We start from the raw sequence: 20,983 nt of genomic DNA on the forward strand, positions 1-20,983 counted from the left end.
AACTCACAAAACAGTGCAATAGGCAGTCTTACGGTTCCCTTTGGTGCAAACATGCAGATCAAGCTCATCCTACGATATTCCAAGTGATGTGAAACCAGTTCCAGTTCCTAACCTTGTTTTGATAAAACAAGGTTATAAATTAACCCAGACAAGACCGGTTCTTCTTCGTGTGATAAAAAAAAACAAAAAAAAAAACTTGTGCTGACGCCGCTGACACTGGCTCATAGGACACGAAGAAGATGAGCTGACATCACTGCCGTAAGCAATGTTCCCACGCAACAACAAATAAACAACAGAAACAAGAAATTTCACTTCTCTGTGAAAAGTCTCCATGTTGTTATGGATTACAAAAAGAGGGTGGCAGAAGCTCAATTACATCGCAGAACTGGCAGCGGGCAGCAGGGTGCTCCCAGAAAACAACAATTTCCAGAATGCAAATGGTTGGGAGGTACCCGCCATTTGCATTCTGGGAATTGTTGTCCCCTCGAGTTAGCTTTTAATGCACATGATGTGAAAAGAGACACTTTTTTATAACTATCACTGATATAAAATATGATATTATATAAATGCAGAAAATGGGAATGTTTAGAAGTTACAGAATAATAGAGGGGTAATGCTGCTACAGTGAGCATGCAAAAAAAAAACCCTGCACATTTATTAATTTAGTTACTTAATAAGTAATTATTACTTTAAAATTCATTTCAATTAGATTGGATTAATTTAAATTATGCATTTCTTATTTTTTTATGAATCAATGAATCAATTTTTTTAGAACAACACATTCAACATTATTTAATTGAAGGAATACAGAATTATCCAAATGTAACCATTTAAAGCACTAATTGTGTTTGTAAATGGGTATTTTCTGCTGCAAAAGTCTGGAAATGCTTCTAAAACTTTAAAGGCTGATTTCTCAGCCACAGAACACAACACAAGTTCTGTTTCCAAAACCATATTCTTTAATAAGTCATAGCTTCCAACATATTTGCTTGATTTCCACAAATGATACCTTGTTTTGAAGCTCAGATTCTACACTTTCACATTATGTGGAAAAAACAAGAATGCCAAATTTCGAAATGTGACCCTAAAGTACACTGTGGGTCACAAATATTTTTTTACAGTTCTGTGAAGAGAACGGGATGTTATGGCGCCGTTTGTTTCCGAGAATTGTTTAAAAGAACAGCTCTTCGTTCTTTTTGTATACTGTAACTGCAAATTACTAAAAAGTGAAAATATATGATAATGATAATAAATATGACTCTCCCCAAGTATGTTATATATTTTTCGTTAATATTTATTTACATCATTTTTTTTTTAAACGTTTCACAATAATACAATAATAGTAAAATAACTTAAAACCTCAGTTCGACCAGTGCTTGTGTGCCTTGGCTTTGTGAAGTGATTTGACAGTGGGTGCAATCCTTTTCTGCCAGGGCACCTCCCTGGGCAACGGAGGAGCATAGGATATCTCTTACATGGAGGGGATAACGTTTGCCGGTGACAAGAGACAGAAACTTAAAGAGTTGCTCTGTCACAAAGTGGCAGAACCAGTGTTAAGAAATGGTTTAATTTCATGGCTAGTGGTCACGTCAGCTTGGAAAATCATGTAATTTTCTACCATGTAGGGTTAAAATAAGAACTTAAAATGGTCACATTTCCATACTTTTGTTTATGGCAGTGACTGTGATGAACGGTGGAGGTGGCCTTTAAGTCATGTCTACCTTCTAGGAGTAGGGCTGGACAACATGGTAGAAGTAATAATAAACTTGGCATGGGGAATTTCACACAATACTGACAACGTAAATATGTGTATCTAACATCTAGGGTTGGGCGATATGTCAAAATTTTCCTACCAGCAACCGCCAGCCCAACAACCAGCGATTGTCGATATATTCGCCGGGGGGGTGGCGTGGATGGTGCCTGAGTGCGCTCTGCACCGCCGCGTTGTTCCTCCAATATCTGAACCGAACCGAACCAGAGACAGAGAAAAAGCCCGTTTAACAATCACCTGGAAACGGGTTTATGGTGATTTCTTCTTTTTATGGAGTTCTCCAGACGGGAAGAAAAGCACCAGGCGCGGTTAAAGCAGCGACGCGGAATACCAGTTCCTATTTCCGCACACTTTATATTGTGCTTTACAGGTTATTAAATTAGCAAATTAAAAATGACAAATTGCCAAAAAAAAATGAATAAAAAACAACCGCCAACTGACCCAGCTAATCGCTGGTTGCCGATATTCGTCCAATCGCCCAAGCCTACTAACATCTGCTTATGAATTTCAATTCCCACATTTAAAAGATTCATCACATCAAAACACCAGGTGAATTACTGGTTCTATAAAGTATACAGAAAACATTTTTTTTTAATAATTAGCATACTACAATCTCAGCTCTCATATTGTCATACACCCTGACCAAACTTTCCTGTCTCATACCAAGGAGCATGACTCATGACTTTACATGCACTCACTACACCGATTAGAATAATGCGATTACTGAATAACCTGAGTTTTCATGGCCTATGGTATAGTCTGGTTATTGACCGGAAGTACTTTATCTACCATCAAGGAAAAAACCCTGTCTACAATCATCAGGTTTCTAAGGTCCTCTGATCAGGGTTTGCTGGATGCTCTAAGATGAAGACTCTAAGGAGCCTGTACTTTTGAGATTTTGGCTTCCAAACTTTGGAACTCCCTCCCTTTGGAGTTAAGATCTCTCGACACTGAACACTTAAAAAGTAGCTCAAGACACATTTGTTTAAACTTGCCTTTGTGTAATTTGTTTATTTTTATTCTAATTCAGTTTTTTTTTATATATGTATGTTTATCTGCCCCTAAAGCACTTTGTGACACGCCCACTCTTAAAAGGTGCTCTACAAAAAAGTTACTTCAATTGGCTCCGTCATCAAAATTAACATTAAAACGGCCTCACTTTTCGAACAAAGGTGCATGCGTTTACTGGCGGTTGCATCGTGTCATCACAACCCTTTCCAGCTCAAATATATGCGGTACGAATCGCCGGATTTTGTGGAGCATGTGCAGTTTGAATACAAGGATCATATCCAGGTTAAGGCTTTTACATGCCACACTAAGTCGAATGATTAAGGGGAAATCCAGGTCTGTTAAGCTGACTTTATTCAAGTGCATGTAAACGCATTGAGTGGTAATGCTAGTGGAACCACTTTGAAGCCACACATAACACTTTGATATTAAAGTGTGAATATATAGTTAAATTGCATATTCCTTTGCACACACCCATTGATTAATGCTGAAACTAAAATCTGCCAAAGGGGCAGTTGCCATCACAAGGACATGGAACACCATGACAGAGCATGAGGTAACTTCAGAAGAAGCCGACAAGACAAAAATGATGCCGAGAGATGTGCATGGTATGGAATGCTGGGCAGAGAGGTGGAGATGCTCCATGTGGCCAGTTCTATGTACATCATTGGATCACTGCTGCAGTAAGTTCAATACTAGATGTTTCTGCTTCCCACAAAAAAATATAATAAATGCTCATTTTTGCAAAGGGGTACAGTTAATATAGATGTATATGGCATGTAGGCTTGATCATATCTGTAATTGATTTTAATATAAAAAATTGGTATTTTGCCCTAAATCACTACTTTTGATACGATTGTTGAAAATAAGAAACTGAATGTTCATGTTTGGAAAAATATTGTGGACACATATTGTTTATTATAACAGTATTATATAGTTGCCTGAGAAATTATTGTGATGAGATACTCATCTTTTTGTAAGATCCAATAAGATACAATAATGTCATGGGGAATTGGAATACTGCATTCTGATTGGCCAATGGTGGTAATCAGCGGCCAGTTATTTCGGAGTAATGGCTGTCTGTAATAATGACCTTGTCACGGACAATTGCTTCTCCACCTGGATTCACGTTCTTTGTTCCAAGCAGTGTTAGCAATGCAAAATGAATCAAAGGCACTTAAATTGATAGTTGCAATTATTTTTGTTTGGTTATTAATCATGAATGGAAATTTGATGATCGAGACTGCTCTTTCTGACACCGTTTTCGTTGCTCTCCAACACGGTAATCGATGCACATGATCAAAAATGCAAGCAGTTCATGTTATTACCTGCAAACAAATTGACACTCAAAAAGCTGATTAGTCAACTTTCATACGTCTTCCTTAACACATACCTGGGGTTTCTGACACCTCCATCGTGGTTATGGTTTCAACAGCACCTGAAAGATTGGGGGTGGTGTTAACCAAGCCTGGTTTCCAATCATTAATCTGAAGCTTGGATTATGCTAAACTGCTCTTGCTGTAGGCCAGGCCTACATGTTATGATGAAATTGGATTAGAAATTTCTTAGAAATTAGAATGTTGATGCATGAATTGATATGAATAACATATCTCTATTTAACTATTGAATTGTAAAAGGAAAACCCTTCAATCACAGTAGAACATTGACTGATTGATTTAACTTCAAGCCTTGTGATTGTTTGAATCTGGAAATTAACTATCGAAAAAGAATGTGCAGTGTTTTACCAGAACGTTATTTTTTATAAAAATGTTGGGCGCATACATACATGGAGCGCTACTATATCGGCGCCATAAGTGGCCACCTATCTTACTTTTAGGAACCCGCCATGGACAGCCCTTTTGGTTAGATTGTATCCATAACGTTAACTCTTACGGAGTGCATATTGGAAATTCTCACAAGCTGTCGGTCTCTGTTCTGCCCTCTCAAGAGGACATATTGTAAAAATATATAATTTTTTTAATTGAATGGGAGCACACTTTTCCTTTCAATTATTAGAACACAAGCTGCGAGCTCAGACTCCAGCGACTTGGGCTTTGGCTCGAAAACAGATTTCTTCTATGTTCTCTGTACATTGTGGTTTACTAAATGAGACACTGCACCCCAGTGGACACATAACGTTATACACAAAATCCATACAACTATACAAGCAAACAGCCACGCGAATCACTCTCCCAATGACCGTGCACATTGGCTTACATGCAGATGGAGAAGCATAATCCAGCCTTCAGAAGTGGTGGCATTCACATCTCACCAACTGGGAGACGGACACTTAACAGGACCGTGGGTTAATGTCATAAAGTTGTCTGAAAAATAACGACTGTAATCTGCAACTTAGTGACAAATCCGCACAGGTTTATGATTGCAGAAAGCCATGGGATGCCTTCAACTCACTTCAATCAAAGGACGATTATGCTTCTCCGTCTGCACATAAGCGAACGTTCAGGAAAACTGAGGTTCAAGCCAATGGAGGAAGTCCATAGCGGCACGGCACATTAACGCCTGGATTCACAACCTTCGTATCACTCTTCCTATACAACATCAACTCAGGGGTGCTGGATTAGGGGGACACTAGGATGTGTGCCCCCACCTTTAGTATTATTGAAAATGTTTTTTGGCAATGACATCTACGCCATGTATTACAGTCATAGAACATAGGCGATAACTCTAAAGCCTGTTGCTATGGTTTGCGACAACATGATGTGTTGCTCGTCATCTCCGCCTCTGCCAATTCGCACCCACGATCTCCGTGTCCCTGTGCCTCATTCCTAACTATGGTGGCCATTTCCATAACTGCAAAAAAGAGGACACTTTGGGGTGGGGGTTAGAGAGGAACGGGACACGCAATTGATCGCGCCACCTCCAATGTCTCCAGTACGCATGGAGAGGGAGACACCACATCTCCCTCAGAGGAGGCACACTTTTAGATCCGCTTGAACATATACACATTTGTGTTCATAAAACATTCGGGATGCACAGCCTACCGCTACAGATAGATTGAGTTGGTGCCTGCCATGACGTCAAGAAGCAACATGGCAAATTTGGTTACGTTTATTTAACCAATGAAATACCAGATATTCATTTGACACTACTTTCAGCCAATAATTTGTTGGACCACAAGTCTTAAGGGAATGTATACTTACACAGCCTATTTTTTTATTATTATATACCATTACATAAAATATAAAATGGGGATGATCTAAAAAGGAGTACAAATGAGCCAGCTTAAGGAGTACAAATGAGCGTCAGCTTAAGGCGCCAGTGGACGGACACGGTATTTCAACAGCGGACTGTCCGACGACTTAAGTTCCGTTTCGGGGACACACACACGCACGCACACGTAGTGTGTGTGTCCCCCACTACGTGGTACAATCCGGCGCCTATGCACAAACCAGCGGCAACATCTTGTGACACTGGAAACTAGAATGGAAAACCTGAAATGAACGTGGATGTCCAATTTCGCCAACAAATAGGTACGTGAGACCCCGCTCACGCAGCGACCAAATACGTAATAGCCACGTCACACAGAGATCCTGTAGCAGAGTTCAGTGACGTTCGAGACACATTTATGCGCTCGTAGTCCGGGCATGGGGCAGACTTTGCCAAAACAACATTTAACTGACCGCAGCTGTATTCGAAGCCAAATTATAGACGTCGACTACCTAGCAAGTTAGTTAGTTAGTACAACGCTAATACATGTTGGCCTATTTCACCAACAAATACTTACGACTCACCTATTTTGATATTGTAGGATGACGTTTTTGTACAGAAAAAAGCATTTGTTTTACCATTTACAATATTGGTATGTTTATATAAAAAGCTACACGTAAATATAAAACTGTTACTAGTAACAACGGGAAAATGCCCTAGGTCCTTATTAACAGGTACTAGCACTCAATAGAACTAGTAACTTTTACAAAGTGATAGTTAAACGTTAAAACAGCTTGCCATAACGGCCAGCATGTAACTGTTCTCAGTGCTTCAGCACGTGAGACCCCGCTAACTCAGCGACCAAACACGTAATAGCCACGTCACACAGAGCTCTCGTAGCACAATTCAATGACGTTCGAGACACATTTGTGCGCTCGTAGTCCGGTGATGGGGCAGGCTTTGCCAAAACAACATTGAACTGACCGCAGCTGTGTTCGAAGCCAAATCATAGACGTCGACTAGTTAGTACAAGATAGTTAGTACAACGCTAGTACATGTTGGCTAAACTTACCCTATAGTCTTAAGGAAAGCGTGGGGGTTATGGCAAAGAAAGTAAAAAGGTGTACCATAAACAAACCGAGGGGATTCCTACATTTAGACGGAAAAGGGCGGTCGCGCAGAGTATGTGATCTCTAACCGGCGAAAGCTGCCGTTCCTCTAGTTCTGGTGCGTTCCGGGGACGCGTGTCTCGCAGCGGCCAATGAGCTAACAAGCTAACTGCTAGCGGCGAGCCGCTGTTACCCCCATTAGCTTAGCTAACGCAAGCTCGCCAACGTGACTGCAAACTTACCGTGATTTTCCGAGGGCGCTTTGACGTGGAAGGCCGGCACGAATTCGGCGGCGTTCACGTTGGGGACGAACGGCCTTGCGTTCACGTTCAACGCCGCGAGCGCGGAATCGAGCTGTCCGTCGGCCGTGGCCTCCGCGTCGTCCTCCTGTTCCCAGGAATCAGGGGCAGTGTCTCTCGGGTCCATCGCGGGTCTGAGGGTTTTTTTTTTTCCCCCTTCACTGCCGTGAGACTCTAAAGCTGCGCAGTTGTCGGTGAACGCCGCGAACTGTCGTGGATGTCAATCCCGAAACCGGGAAAAGTAAATCTCCCCCCTAATCGAACACCGTAGTCGTATGTGTGCGGTTCCGTTGGAGTGGATCGCCGGGCACCCTGCGGACACACGGGAGCGGAGGCACCAACCACTCGGTACTTCCAGAGGGAAAGTCCGCGTGCGCCGTCGACGCTCGTCGATCGACGCGAGCGAACCCGGGTGCATGCTGGGAAAGAGAGTTCTAACCGGGACGACGAGGCCTCCACCGCGAAGGCTCCGCAGACAGCAATAAAACTACTTTTCCCCACTACGCGCTTTACGTCACCGGTTCCTTTTTTTAGGGACTGCAGAGCACACTCGTTTTTTTGTTGCAGGGTGTTCCATACTTCAACGATCGCTTATTCAACATGCACGTTTAAGTCCAGGGACACGTTTTGTAGATAAGAGAATTATGTTTTAAATATTTAATTATAAACATTTTTCCCTAAACAAGTAATTATATCTTCACCACTCAATCAATTGACGTATTTTAATCTTAGCAAATGAAGCATTGATGAGTCTTAGTAATTTTGTTCCCCTTACTGATAGTTAAAATAACAAAAAAAAGGGAAAAGGGTAACATTTATTTATAGAGAATTTTGAAACAGGATACAATGTTGCATACGTACATGCATATGAGGATTTTATATATATACACACACACACACACACACACACACACACACACACACACACACACACACACACACACACACACACACACACACACACACACACACACACACACACACACACACACACACACACACACACACACACCGGCCACTTTATTAGGTACACCTTGCTAGTACCGGGTTTGACCCCCTTTTGCCTTCAGAATTGCCTTAATTCTTCGTGGCATAGATTAAACAAGGTGTTGGAAACATTCCTCAGAGATTTTGGTCGATATTAACACGTAGCATCACGCAGTTTCTGCAGATTTGTCGGCTGCACATCCATGATGCGAGTCTCCCGTTCCACCACATCCCAAAGGTGCTCTATTGGATTGAGATCTGGTGACTGTGGAGGCCATTGGAGTACAGTGAACTCATTATCATGTTCAAGAAACCAGTTTGAGATGATTTGAGCTTTGTGACATGGTGCATTATCCTGCTGGAAGTAGCCATCAGAAGATGGGTATGCTGTTGTCATAAAGGGATGGACATGGTCAGCAACAATACTCAGGTATGCTGTGGCGTTTAAACCATGCTCAATTGATACTAAGGGGCCCAAAGTGTGCCAAGTAAATATCCCCCACACCATAACACCACCACCACCAGCCTGAACCATTGATACAAGGCAGGATGGATCCACCCTTTCATGTTGTTTTATGTCAAATTCTGACCCTACCATTTGAGTGTCGCAGCTGAAATCGAGACTCATCAGACCAGGCAACGTTTTTCCAATCTTCTATTGTCCATTTTTGGTGAGCCTGTGCCAATTGTAGCCTCAGTTTCCTGTTCTTAGCTGACAGGAGTGGCACCCTATGTGGTCTTCTGCTGCAGTAGCCCATCTGCTTCAAGGTTCGATGTGTTGTGCGTTCAGAGATGGTATTCTGCATACCTTGGTTGTAACGAGTGGTTATTTGAGTTACTGTTGCCTTTCTATCGTCTCAAACCAGTCTGCCCATTCTCCTCTGACCTCTGACATCAACAAGGCATTTTCGTCCACACAACTGCAGCTCACTGGATATTTTCTCTTTTTTGGACCATTCTCTCTAAACCCTAGAGATGGTTGTGCATGAAAATCCCAGTAGGTCAGCAGTTTCTGAAATACTGGTGGCACGGTGGCGCAGTGCATTGCACTGCTGCCTCACAGCAAGAAGGTCCTGGGTTCGATTCCCGCCTGGGGTGCTGTTGGCACCGTGCTCCGGTGGGTTATCTCCCAAATAGGAGCCTTTCTGTGTGGAGTTTGCATGTTCTCCCCGTGCTCACATGGGGTTTCCTCCACCTCACGTCAGTAAGGACCCCCACCAAAAACATGCACCCATCATCGTCTGACCAGCGATGGACATTTATCATCTGGTCCCCAGGCGCGTCCACGTATGCTGCCCACTGCTCCTGGCTGTGCCCCCGGAGGAAGGACAAGCCAAGGATGGGTCAAAAGCAGAGAATCCATTTCACCGGCCACCATCAAAAGCATGTGCGTGTGTGCAAGCATGTGTTGTAGTGTGGTGTGTTGCGTGATAAATATTTCTTCTACTCAGACCAGCTCATCTGGCACCAACAACCATGCCGCGTTCAAAGTCACTTAAATCCCCTTTCTTCCCCGTTCTGATGCTCGGTTTGAACTTCAGCAAGTCATCCTCACAATGTCTACATGCCTAAATGCAATGAGTTGCTGCCATGTGATTGGCTGATTAGCTATTGTGTTAACAAACAATTGAACAGATGTACCTAATAAAGTGGCCGTAAGTTTATATATATTCTGATTTACATTATTTTTCATTTATGTATTTTCTTGCATCTTGAATAAACCATTTTTAGCAATAATGAGATTCATTAAAAAAAATACACCACGTGGCTGTAATGTTAGGATACCTGACTCATCTGAGGCATACGGGCATACCCTCATTGGTCAAGTTGTCAACAGCTTCAAAGACACAACTTGATGTACAAGTGCAATTCAACTTGATGAATTATACATTGTTTCGTTTAACTATTATGTTTCGTTATAATATTGCCGACAGCACCATATGACAATGCCCGATTGTTTGTGTGTTTCTATGGAGAATGTAAACAATGTCAACACTGATGTGTGAGTAGTATGCCACACATTTATTTTTAATTTGCAACAATTATATGTGTATGTGTGTGTAAATACCATATATCATAGGTCCTAATTAGCCTACTAAAAATATTTTTTTCTTAAATTTTGTGTTACTGTTTATGGAGTCGAATTGTTTAAGCATATTGGCCATTAAAGCTTGATTCTGACACTTTACAAAAAAGCTTGCAATTATGCAGAATCTTACTGTCCCAAACTAATGCAGATAGGTTGGTTAAGAATTTATGTAATTTAAAAATGCACCTGGTTAGGAAGATTAGTGAACAATGAAACTTAAAAGTTGATTTTGACCAATTGCATGCTGCCTGCTTACGTTACGTTACGTTTATTGGTAAGGCACAAGAATTATGTAATATAATTCACGCTATGAAACAATGTTTGGAAACTCAAAAGTTACTTGGCAAATATACCCAAGAATAGTACAAGAATCCCGAAAAAGCACATTTTATGCAAACATGTTCTACAGCTTTGGTGCCAGGATCTTTATCAAACAAAACAATTAATAATTTACATTAATTCCAACAGTGAAACTAAATATATATTACTTCTCTTCTCAAACAAGAAAATTTGTATTGCTCCAGAATATTGACAAGTAATAGTTTTGTAATGCTTCCAAAAACTCCTGATAAATATCTGGATATACAGTATGTTGTAAAGAAACAGTGTGGAAAGCTCTACGAGAACAAAATGACATCAGTTATTTATCACTTATGTTTGTTTTTGCCCTACAATGTTCTTTTGTCAGTGTGTTTGTGAATAAAATATCTCAAAATTCTATGGATAGGTAGATAGGAGCTTAAGCCAGGATTTTTTCAAACCAGCAGTGATGAATTTAAAATATTGTTGGTGAAATATTACATCAATATTCTAGTTTGTATTGGAATTGGTCTTACCGCAGCCAAATAAAGTCCTTGTTTGTTTTTTAGTTGTTGCACAGTGACAACTTTAATGGAGCCAATAAGAATGCAGTGAAACACAATCGAAATAGACATGTCAATCATTTATATAATGCAAATTAGTGATTAGAAATATCCTTTGAAAGAAATTACCGATATTTAAAGCATGGGTAAACAAAGATGCTCTGTAAGGGATAGGTAACATTTTCATGTTTTTGATGTCATTTTGAATTTACTTGTTACATTACCATTCAATAAACATTATTTTGGCTTCTCATGCCTACTACATTGTTTTATAGCCACCTTTGTTTCTAGTGTTAGGCAATGAAATTTGCCTTTACGAATCTTCTAAATTGGAGATTTCACTCACTGAGTCGACTGACAACTTGAAAAAGGCTGATTTAGCATTTTGGTGTGGTAAAATCCCAGTTATCAATAGACAACATTGTGGGTAATTAAAAGATGAGGCCAAACCTTAAAGATTGTCAATGATGGCTTTAGGGTTAAGGAAACCATACAAATGTTGACAAATTTGTTGGAACCCTCATTGAAACAATGCTTCATTCCTTCTGAAAAGTGATGAAATTAAAAGCAAGTTTCTCATGTATACCTGCATGCCTCTGGTATGTCAGAGTAAAACAAAGAAACTGGGAAGAGATCAATTATTGCTAAAGAGATCAATTATATTCTAAAATGGCCTGGACAGATTTGTTGGTACCACTTAGGAAAGTAAACTGATAAATAATTGGATTAAAGTGATATTTCAAACTAACTGTTTTCTTTAATTGGTATCACACGTCTTCAATCTTAGAATCAATCATTCCGCCTATTTAAATGGAGAAAAGTAGTCACTCTGCTGTTTGGTATCATTGTGTGCACCACACTGAACATGGACCAGAGAAAGCAAAGGAGAGAGTTGTCTGATGAGATCAGAAATAAAATGATAGACAAGCATGTTAAAGGTAAAGGCTATAAGACCATCTCCAAGCAACTTGATGTTCCTGTGACTGCTGTTGCAAATATTATTAAGAAGTTTAAGGTCCATGGGACTGTAGCCAACCTCCACGCGGCCACAAGAGGAAAATCGACCCCAGGTTGTACAGGATGGAAAGGATAGTGCAAATGGTATTAAAGGAGCCAAGGACAACTTCCAAAGAGGTAGAAGTTGAACTCCAAGGTCAAGGTACATCAGCGTCTGATCGCACCATCCGTCATGTTTTGAGTGACAGTGGGCTCAATGGAAGAAGGCCCAGGAGGACTCCACTTTTGAAAGAAAAACATAAAAAAGCCAGACTAATTAGCTAAAATGCATATTGACAAGCCACAATGCTTCTGGGAGAATGTCCTTTGGACAGATGAGTCAAAACTGGAGCTTTTATGTTCAAAAATTTTAGCTTTCAAAGAAAAGAACACCATACTTACTGTGAAACATGAAGGAGGCTCGGTTATGTTTTGGGGCTGCTTTGCTGCGTCTTGCACGGGGTCCCTTGAATCTGTGCAGGGCACAATGAATTCTCAAAGCTATCAGGAGCAAAACGTACTGCCCAGTATCAGAAAGCTCTATCTCAGTCGCAGGTCATGGGTCCTCCAACAGGATAATGACCCAAAACACACAGCTAAAAAGCACCCAAGAATAGATAAGAACAAAACATTGGAGTTTTCTGAAGTGGCCTTCTATGAGCCCTGATCTGAATCCTATCAAACATCTATGGAAAGAACTGAAACATGCAGTCTGGAGACGGCACCCTTCAAACCTGAGACAGCTGGAGCAGTTTGCTCAGGAAGAGAGGGCCAAACTACCTGTTGACGGGTGCAGAAATCGCTTGATTGCAGTGATTGCCTCTAAAGGTTGTGCAACAAAATATTAGGTTAAGGGTCCCATCATTTTTGTCCACGCCATTTACATTTGTTTTATGTAAAATATTCTGTTGAATCAAAAATCAAAATCAAAATCTGATTTCTATTTAATATGGAATAAACAATGATGGATGCCAATTACGTTTTTGAGTTTCAAGTTATTTCAGAGAAAATTGTAGGTTCTTTTTTCATTAAAGGGTACCAACAAATTTTTCCACGCCTGTATAAGACTATTACTACCATTAAATCATTAAGACAGTGAATACAGTAAAGTTCCCTCGAACAACACAGTATCAAGGCAGGAGATGGTGATGTACCCTAATCAACATTTTTTTTTTCCTTGCCCATTATGATCAGACAAGTAAAAATGCTAGATTAAAACACCTACAAATAAAAGTAATTAATTAAACTTTTGCAAAATGTGCAGAAGTCAGAAGCTGCCCCAGAAGCTGCCCCAGAAGCTGGTAGAGTGCCCCTTTGAAACATTTGAAAATGGCTAGACCTTGATATGCTTCACACTCTCCAAAGATCAACAACTAGACCCTACAGTGGACAGAGTACTACGCAGCATCAACCAATCTCACATAACATTTATTCACAAATTGATGAGTTCATCTCATGGCGGGTGACGAGAGTCTAGTCAAATGTTCAGAAAATCAAACTTTCGAAACAATTACACTCCATAAACCTTTACTTCCTACATATGATATTTTCTTTGGTGGTCAGATTAGCCGTATCAACCGTGCAGATGTCAGTAGAGTCCTGTATCAGGGCTAAACAACTGTTTAGGCGGTTTCACCAGTAGCTCACAGTACAGTCAGTGGACGGGAAATTTTACGTTCACAATTAGTTACACCGCACAACAGGAACATTTAGAAAACAAAAAAAAGTGCAATGTTGCGATCTAAAATTGCATTTTCGATATAAAATGAAACTCAACAAAGGGAAACTTCGAGGCTCTGGTATACGATTACTTCAATATCAAAGCCTGGAACACATGCCATCTGCGCACTGGTTTCCGTGGGGAAGCTGAGCCCAGAGGTTCTCTGTTGTTTTGGAGCGAGCCATTTGTGCTGCCTATTTGGCATCACCTTTTGGCTTTATAAGATCATAGCCACAATTTTATACCCTCCATCGCCACCTAAAGTTTTTATTTTCACCGTGTCTTTAAATTAAGCTGGAAAGAGACACACCTACTTTGGCATTATCCTTAGCTGATCAAGAATGCCGTATCCCAAACCATTTTGTTTTGGTCCGAAACCAGGTCTTGGTGGAAGAACAGCTGGTTGGAGATGGTTTGGTTTAATAATGATGTCAAACAGCTGTGTAATACATACCCCTGCTAAGTCTGCCTTTGACATTTAATTAAAAATAAAATCATTAGCATGACTATGGCTGGTTAGAATTGAAAGCAATGGTTACAATTTCCCCTATGGGGAAAATGTTATGTTGCACACACGCGCACACACACTTTCCCCTATGGGGAAAATGTTATGTTGCGCGCACACACATACACACACACACACACACACACACACAGTGTGAAACTCTGCTCCAGATTATCATTGTATTTAAATGCTATCTCATGGGACAAATGTTAAGCCTTAAAAAAACATTACATCTAATTTTGTAAACTCAAAATGCAATACTTACAAACTTACAATGTAGTTACGTACGTTTTTTTGAATAACAGTAATATCACATTTATTTCAAACTATTTCTTGCAAATGCTGCATTACATCCAAAGTGTAACATTGGCTACAGCACGTTGCCAGTAGGAAGAGGTACAACATCCTGTTTCTATTCTCAAGAAGAGGTTTATTGCCAAAACAGCAATAATCCTCAAAAACCTGATAATATGGCGTTACCAACCTTTTTGTGGTTAACATAAAAAGTGGTTGACTATCCTGTGAGTTTTCAGTTTTCAAAAAGGAGATTTTACAAGTTTTTTATGGCTTAAAAGCCCCACTGGACTGTATTCAAGTACAGGGAGAAGCTGCAGCAGAGGGGTAAGTTACTTAATAGCCAACATTTTAATAAGGCCTGAGTTGAAAAATGGTGAATCTATCTTTTTAAGTATGTCTATTGTACTCACTCCTAACTTGTTATGATCAAAATAGTGCAAAACAAAAGGTATTCAATTAAAACAGGTGCAAGATTTCTCTATCCATAGCAATTCAGCTTTTGTTTTCAGTGATTATTGCAAGGATCCCAATATTCAAACTTCAGAAGTAATTTCTCCATCATATCTACTGGATAATATCTAACATTAGTTGGAAGGACATCTTGTGATAACAGTATTCCTATCTGCCCGTCACGTCGACCATTTCGTCCTCCAGTTGCCTCTCTGAGGAGGCTGCCTCGAACTCCTTGAGATACTCAGGGGATTCCCCGGTCTGGTCTGATACCACGTCACCGGGATGCTTCTCTTCATTCACAGCAGGAGAGATTGGTAGCGAGGGCGTGCCGTTAATGGCAGTGGTGTCAAACCCCTCCTCTGCAGTGTCTTCACCTTCTTTGGCTTGGTCTGTCCTGGGAAGCGTATTGGGTTCTACTTCTTTAGAGCGCTGGAAGAACTTTGTGCCTACTGTAAGAAAACAAGTACCAGCAAAAAACTATTATTCATTAGATCTAAAAGACAGGAAGCTAATGGCAAAATTAATGAAGCCAATAGTGAGGGGGTCGAGCAGTTGCAGGATCAAATGGTGTGTTAGTTGAAGACTACCTTGCAGGCCCCTGGCCGGTGTAGTGGGAGTGTCTGGGGCGTAAAGCTTGCTTATTTGGATTTTAGTCGAGTAGGTTGGCTCAGTGGAATCTAAGGAACCTATAGAGAACACACAATAAGACAGTCATTCTGAATGGTACCAGTACCGAAGACATGATTGATCCTTGTAAGATGCATGGGCTCAGGGGACACACACACACACAGTGGGGAGAACAAGTATTTGATACACTACCGTTTTTGCATGTTTTCCCACTTACAAAGCATGTAGAGGTCTGTCATTTTTATCATAGGTACACTTCAATTATGAGAGACTGAATCCAAAAAAAATCCAGAAATTAACATTGTATGATTTTTAAGTAATTAATTTGCATTTTATTGCATGAAATAAGCATTTGACACATCAGAAAAACCAATCCTAATATTTGGTACAGAAACCTTTGTTTGCAATTACAGAGATCAGACGTTTCCTGTAGTTCTTAACCAGGTTTGCACACACTGCAGCAGGGATTTTGGCCCACTCCTCCATACAGATCTTCTCCAGATCCTTCAGGTTTTGGGGCTGTCGCTGGGCAACACAGACTTTCAGCTCCCTCCAAAGATTTTCTGTTAGGTTCAGGTCTGGAGACTGGCTAGGCCACTCCAGGACCTTGAGATGCTTCTTACGGAGCCACTCCTTCGTTGCCCTGGCTGTGTGTTTTGGGTCGTTGTCATGCTGGAAGACCCAGCCACGCCCCATCTTTCATGCTCTTATTGAGGGAAAGAGGTTGTTGGCCAAAATCTCGCGATACATGGCCCCATCCATCCTACCCTCAATATGGTGCAGTCGTCCTGTCCCCTTTGCAGAAAAGCATCCCCAAAGAATGATGTTTCAACCTCCATGCTTCACGGTTGCGATGGTGTTCTTGGGGTTGTACTCATCTTCTTCCTCCAAACATGGCGAGTGGAGTTTAAACCAAAAAGCTCTATTTTGGTCTCATCAGACCAAATGACCTTCTCCCATTCCTCCTCTGGATCATCCAGATGGTCATTGGCAAACTTCAGACGGGCCTGGACATGCGCTGGCTTGAGCAGAGGGACCCTGCGTGCGCTGCAGGATTTTAATCCTGATTGACTGTCATCTTGAACTTCTTCCATTTTCTAATAATTGCTTAATAACAGTTGTTGCCTTTTCACCAAGCTGCTTGCCTATTGTCCTGTAGCCCATCCCAGCCTTGTGCAGGTCTACAATTTTGTCCCTGATGTCCTTAGACAGCTATCTGGTCTTGCCCATTGTGGAGAAGTTGGAGTCTGATTGATTGAGTGTGGACAGGTGTCTTTTATACAGGTAACAAGTTCAAAGAGGTACTGTTAATACAGGTAATGAGTGGAGAATGGGAGGGCTTCTTAAAGAAAAAACAAACAGGTCTGTGAGAGCCGGAATTATTACTGGTTGGTAGGTCAAATACTTGCGATAAAATGTAAATGAATTATTTAAAAATCATACAATGTGATTTTCTGTGATTTTCTTCTTTCACAGTTGAAGTGTACCTATGATAAAAATGACAGACCTCTACATGCTTTGTAAGTAGGAAAACCTGCAAAATCGGCAGTGTATCAAATACTTGTTCTCCCCACTGTATATACATATACACACATACTATATATACAGTTTATATACATACACATATATACACACATACGTGTACGTACACACACGTACACACACACACACACGTACACACACACACACACGTACACACACGCACACACGCACACACACACCGCATTGACTGCTTTGGCTCAAAACTGCAATACTCCAACATCGGCGCCTCATTGAAACGGGAAAGACTAGCCTATAAACAAAAAAAAAGTAAACGGGAGAGCTGCGTTTTTTCTGGATAAAAAGCATTATAACCTTCTCAACCGATTTCAATGAGTCGTTTTTATATTCAAGGGTTTATGATCTACCTGGAGTAGATTGCTACACCATCCGCCACTTCCACTAATCGTTGCGCATTGGTTGACACACTTCCTGTGATGCAGTGCCATGAATCGATGATTTTCCTGGGAGTTCGTACCCGGTGGCATTCAGAATTGCATAGTGATATCGAGGCTTATAGGGAACCAATCTTAATGCCGACGGTGTCATTCTATAGCCATTACACTGTGCAATCAACATTAACTTCATAATGATAAGTAAAAGCAAAAAAGTTGTCTATTGCTCTTTTAAGTTGCGTCTATCGTATTCTGAGTAAATCGTGTCAGCTATACTGTTTATGTATACAGGCTCCAGTTTAAAAGCGGAAATATTGAGAATACTTAATTGCTAACATCCATCAGTCAGCTATGGTGACATGCGCTTGTGACATTATCCACTCCACATGAGCAAAATTAGAGACATGCGCCTACGCCTGACACCAACGTCTCTGTGGCGGACAAAGGGGCATGGTCAAGCACCGGCTGTGGACGACAGCATGATTCCCTTTTCCTGGGGAAACCAAGCTGCCCCGAATCGGCCCAAATCAGCGCACACATTGGATTGGTCCAAATCAAGGCAGGGAGTTTTTCTAAACGTTTTGTCTGTCTTACAGAGGAGATCAGCGCACGGGCTTGTGAGCAGCCGAAGAGTGGAACGCTATTCCTCCTGCACCCGAGAGGTCTGTTAACAACCATTGTAGAATAGATCCTCAGATATATATATATATATATATATATATATATATATATATATATATATATATAAATAATTGTGGCCGGCCAGACTGAAATGGACAATAAAACTCAAGCAATGTTGGCGCACCACAACCAGAATGACTCCGTCTCCCTCCCTGAACGCTTAACTGTGGGAAGAAACCCCCACAAGTGGCATAGACGACAGGATCCGGGAGGGGCAGGGCGCCGAGTAAAAGGCGCCCCGGAGTCGATCGGCGGGCTTCGGAATCGCCTCGCTGTAATGGAGAATGAGCGGGAGTATCTCTGCTGCCAGCTTGGGCGCGTCCTTGCCAGAGTGAGCTCCCTGGAGCACGCCGACCGGAAGCCGGCCAGAGGTCCGTCCCTAGAACCCACGCGGGATGCGCCGGGTCCCCAGCCCATTGCAGTGCCCCAGAGGACAATGTCAGGGGTGGCGCTTCATCAGACCCCAAGACCCACGCGGGATTCGCCAGGTCCCCAGCCCGTCCCGATGCCCCGGAGGACAATGTCTGGGGGGGGCGTTACATCCAACCCCAGGACCTATGCGGGATTGGCCAGGTTCTGTGGTGCCGCAGGACCACAGAATCAGGGAGCTGCGCAAACATCTGGGCAGGGGTGTGGACACTGCGGGCGGCCCGGCCACGACCGTCCTCAGATGGAACTTGGCCAGGTGGTCCGGGTCGCCCCCTCGATCCCTCCCGTGGTTGGAAAGGAGCCTACCAAGTACCGGTAAGGCTACAAGGGGGTAGAAGTCAGGCTTTGCTGGACTCGGGCTGTTCGCAGACGATGGTCCAGCAACGCCTGGTTCGACCCGGGGCTTTGGTGGAGGAGTCACAGGTGGAGGTTCGTTGTCTTCATGGGGATATTCACCCGTATCCGATGGTCCGGCTCGAAATTTGTCACAAGGGAAAAAAGCATAGGGTACAGGCTCTAGTTAGTTCCCGCTTGTCGTACTCCCTAATTTTGGGCACGGATTGGCCAGGGTTTGACGCGTTGATGAGAGGCTGGGGAGTGCAATCACGGCCAGTAGGTGAAGGTGAGTGTTGCGTGGTGCACAGTGACGCGGAGGGGTCGCCACCGAGCGTGACGGGTGCGGTGGCGGCGGGATCCGGTCCCTGTAACCTTCCCTATCGACGATTTTCCACTGGAGCAGTCGCAAGACGCCACCCTACTTGGGGCCTTTGAGGGGGTAGTTAAAATCGATGACGTATTGACACACCCAGACACCGTGCTCACTTACCCGTATTTTTCTGTGATTAGGGACAGGTTATATTGAGTGAGCCCTGACACTCAGACAGGAGAGGAGATAACCCAGTTGTTGGTACCGAAGGGCCGCTGGGAAATTCTCTTCCAAGCGGCTGACCATAATCTGATGGCCGGTCACCTCGGTCACGAGAAAACACGACAGCGGATAATGGCCCGCTTCTATTGGCCAGGCATTTGGGAAGATGTATGTAAATGGTGCGCCGCGTGTCCTGAGTGCCAGTTAGTCAACCCTCCGTCCACGGCAAGAGCGCCGTTGAGGCCCCTGCCCCTAGTTGAGGCACCGTTCGAAAGACTCGGTAAGAAGCAGGAGACCCCGGGGGTGCTAGACCTAATTAAAGAAAACTGAGAGGAAGGTCCTAGCACCAGTAAGAATGAAATACAGTATGTTATGGACCTGAGAACTGCGCTGATTCAGCTGTTATCATGGTAGAATTGCTCCGGGCTCAGGAACTTCAGCGCTTCTTTTACGACCGGGGCTCGAATCAAATTTGCACCGGGAGACAAGATGTTAGTGTTTCCCCCTACATCCAGCTCTAAATTGCTCGCGAAGTGGCAAGGGCTTTTTGTGGTCACACGACGGGTTAGCGAGGTCGATTATGAGGTCCAACAGGCAGGGAGGGGGCGACACAGATTTATCACCTAAACCCCTTAAAAGAATGGAGGGAGGGCGCCCATGGTTCTGGTTACGGCGGTCATTGAGTGGAATGAGTTGGGGCCGGAGGTTCAAAATGAGAATGAATGAATGAGAGGCCTTGCTGAGCATTGGCATAATAGAGGAGTCCACGAGTGACTGGTCTTGTCCCATTGTGCTGGTGAGTAAGCCTGATGGGTCAGTCCGGTTCTGCATGGATCGAAGGGTGAACGCGGTGTCCAAGTTTGACGCCTACCCGATGCCCCGGGTCGATTAACTTCTCGACCGGTTGGGTACAGCTTGTTTTTTCACAACACTGGATTTAACCTAGGGCTATTGGCAGATTCCCTTGTCTCAGGAGTCCAAGGAAAAATCTGCGTTCTCCATGCCTTTGGCCTTATACCACTTTCGCACCCTTCCGTTCTGGTTGTTCGGTGCCCCAGCCACCTTTCAGAGACTCATGGATCGGGTTCTGCATCCGCATTTAGCAAATGCCGCAGCCTACCTAGATGATATTATTCACAGCGACACCTGGGAGCGGCATATGCAGCATATGGGCGCTGT

General features: G+C 42.6%; 2 protein-coding genes across 6 annotated transcripts in view; both read right to left on the minus strand.

The window, feature by feature from the left end:
• gspt1l (G1 to S phase transition 1, like) overlaps positions 1-7,701 on the minus strand; it is a 29,681-nt gene extending 21,980 nt beyond the window's left edge. The window contains exons 1-2 of one of the 2 annotated variants that reach the window (XM_080009630.1): positions 7,299-7,701; positions 4,173-4,217 (exon numbers count right to left, since the gene is read on the minus strand). In XM_080009630.1, the coding sequence (XP_079865756.1) occupies positions 4,173-4,217; positions 7,299-7,482 (229 nt within the window). In that variant the 5' untranslated portion in view covers positions 7,483-7,701. The remainder of the gene's footprint in view (positions 1-4,172; positions 4,218-7,298) is intronic. The other variant, XM_080009631.1, reaches the window with a different exon arrangement.
• A 6,001-nt stretch (positions 7,702-13,702) lies between these two features.
• pdxdc1 (pyridoxal-dependent decarboxylase domain containing 1) overlaps positions 13,703-20,983 on the minus strand; it is a 63,476-nt gene continuing 56,195 nt past the window's right edge. For 2 of the 4 annotated variants that reach the window (XM_080009401.1, XM_080009400.1), the window contains 2 exons: positions 15,853-15,951; positions 13,703-15,714 (listed from right to left, as the gene is read on the minus strand). In XM_080009401.1, the coding sequence (XP_079865527.1) occupies positions 15,431-15,714; positions 15,853-15,951 (383 nt within the window). In that variant the 3' untranslated portion in view covers positions 13,703-15,430. The remainder of the gene's footprint in view (positions 15,715-15,852; positions 15,952-20,983) is intronic. The other 2 variants (XR_013844392.1, XR_013844393.1) reach the window with 2 other exon arrangements.

Source organism: Zeus faber, assembly GCF_960531495.2.
Source record: "Zeus faber genome assembly, chromosome: 11".
NCBI lineage: Eukaryota > Metazoa > Chordata > Actinopteri > Zeiformes > Zeidae > Zeus > Zeus faber.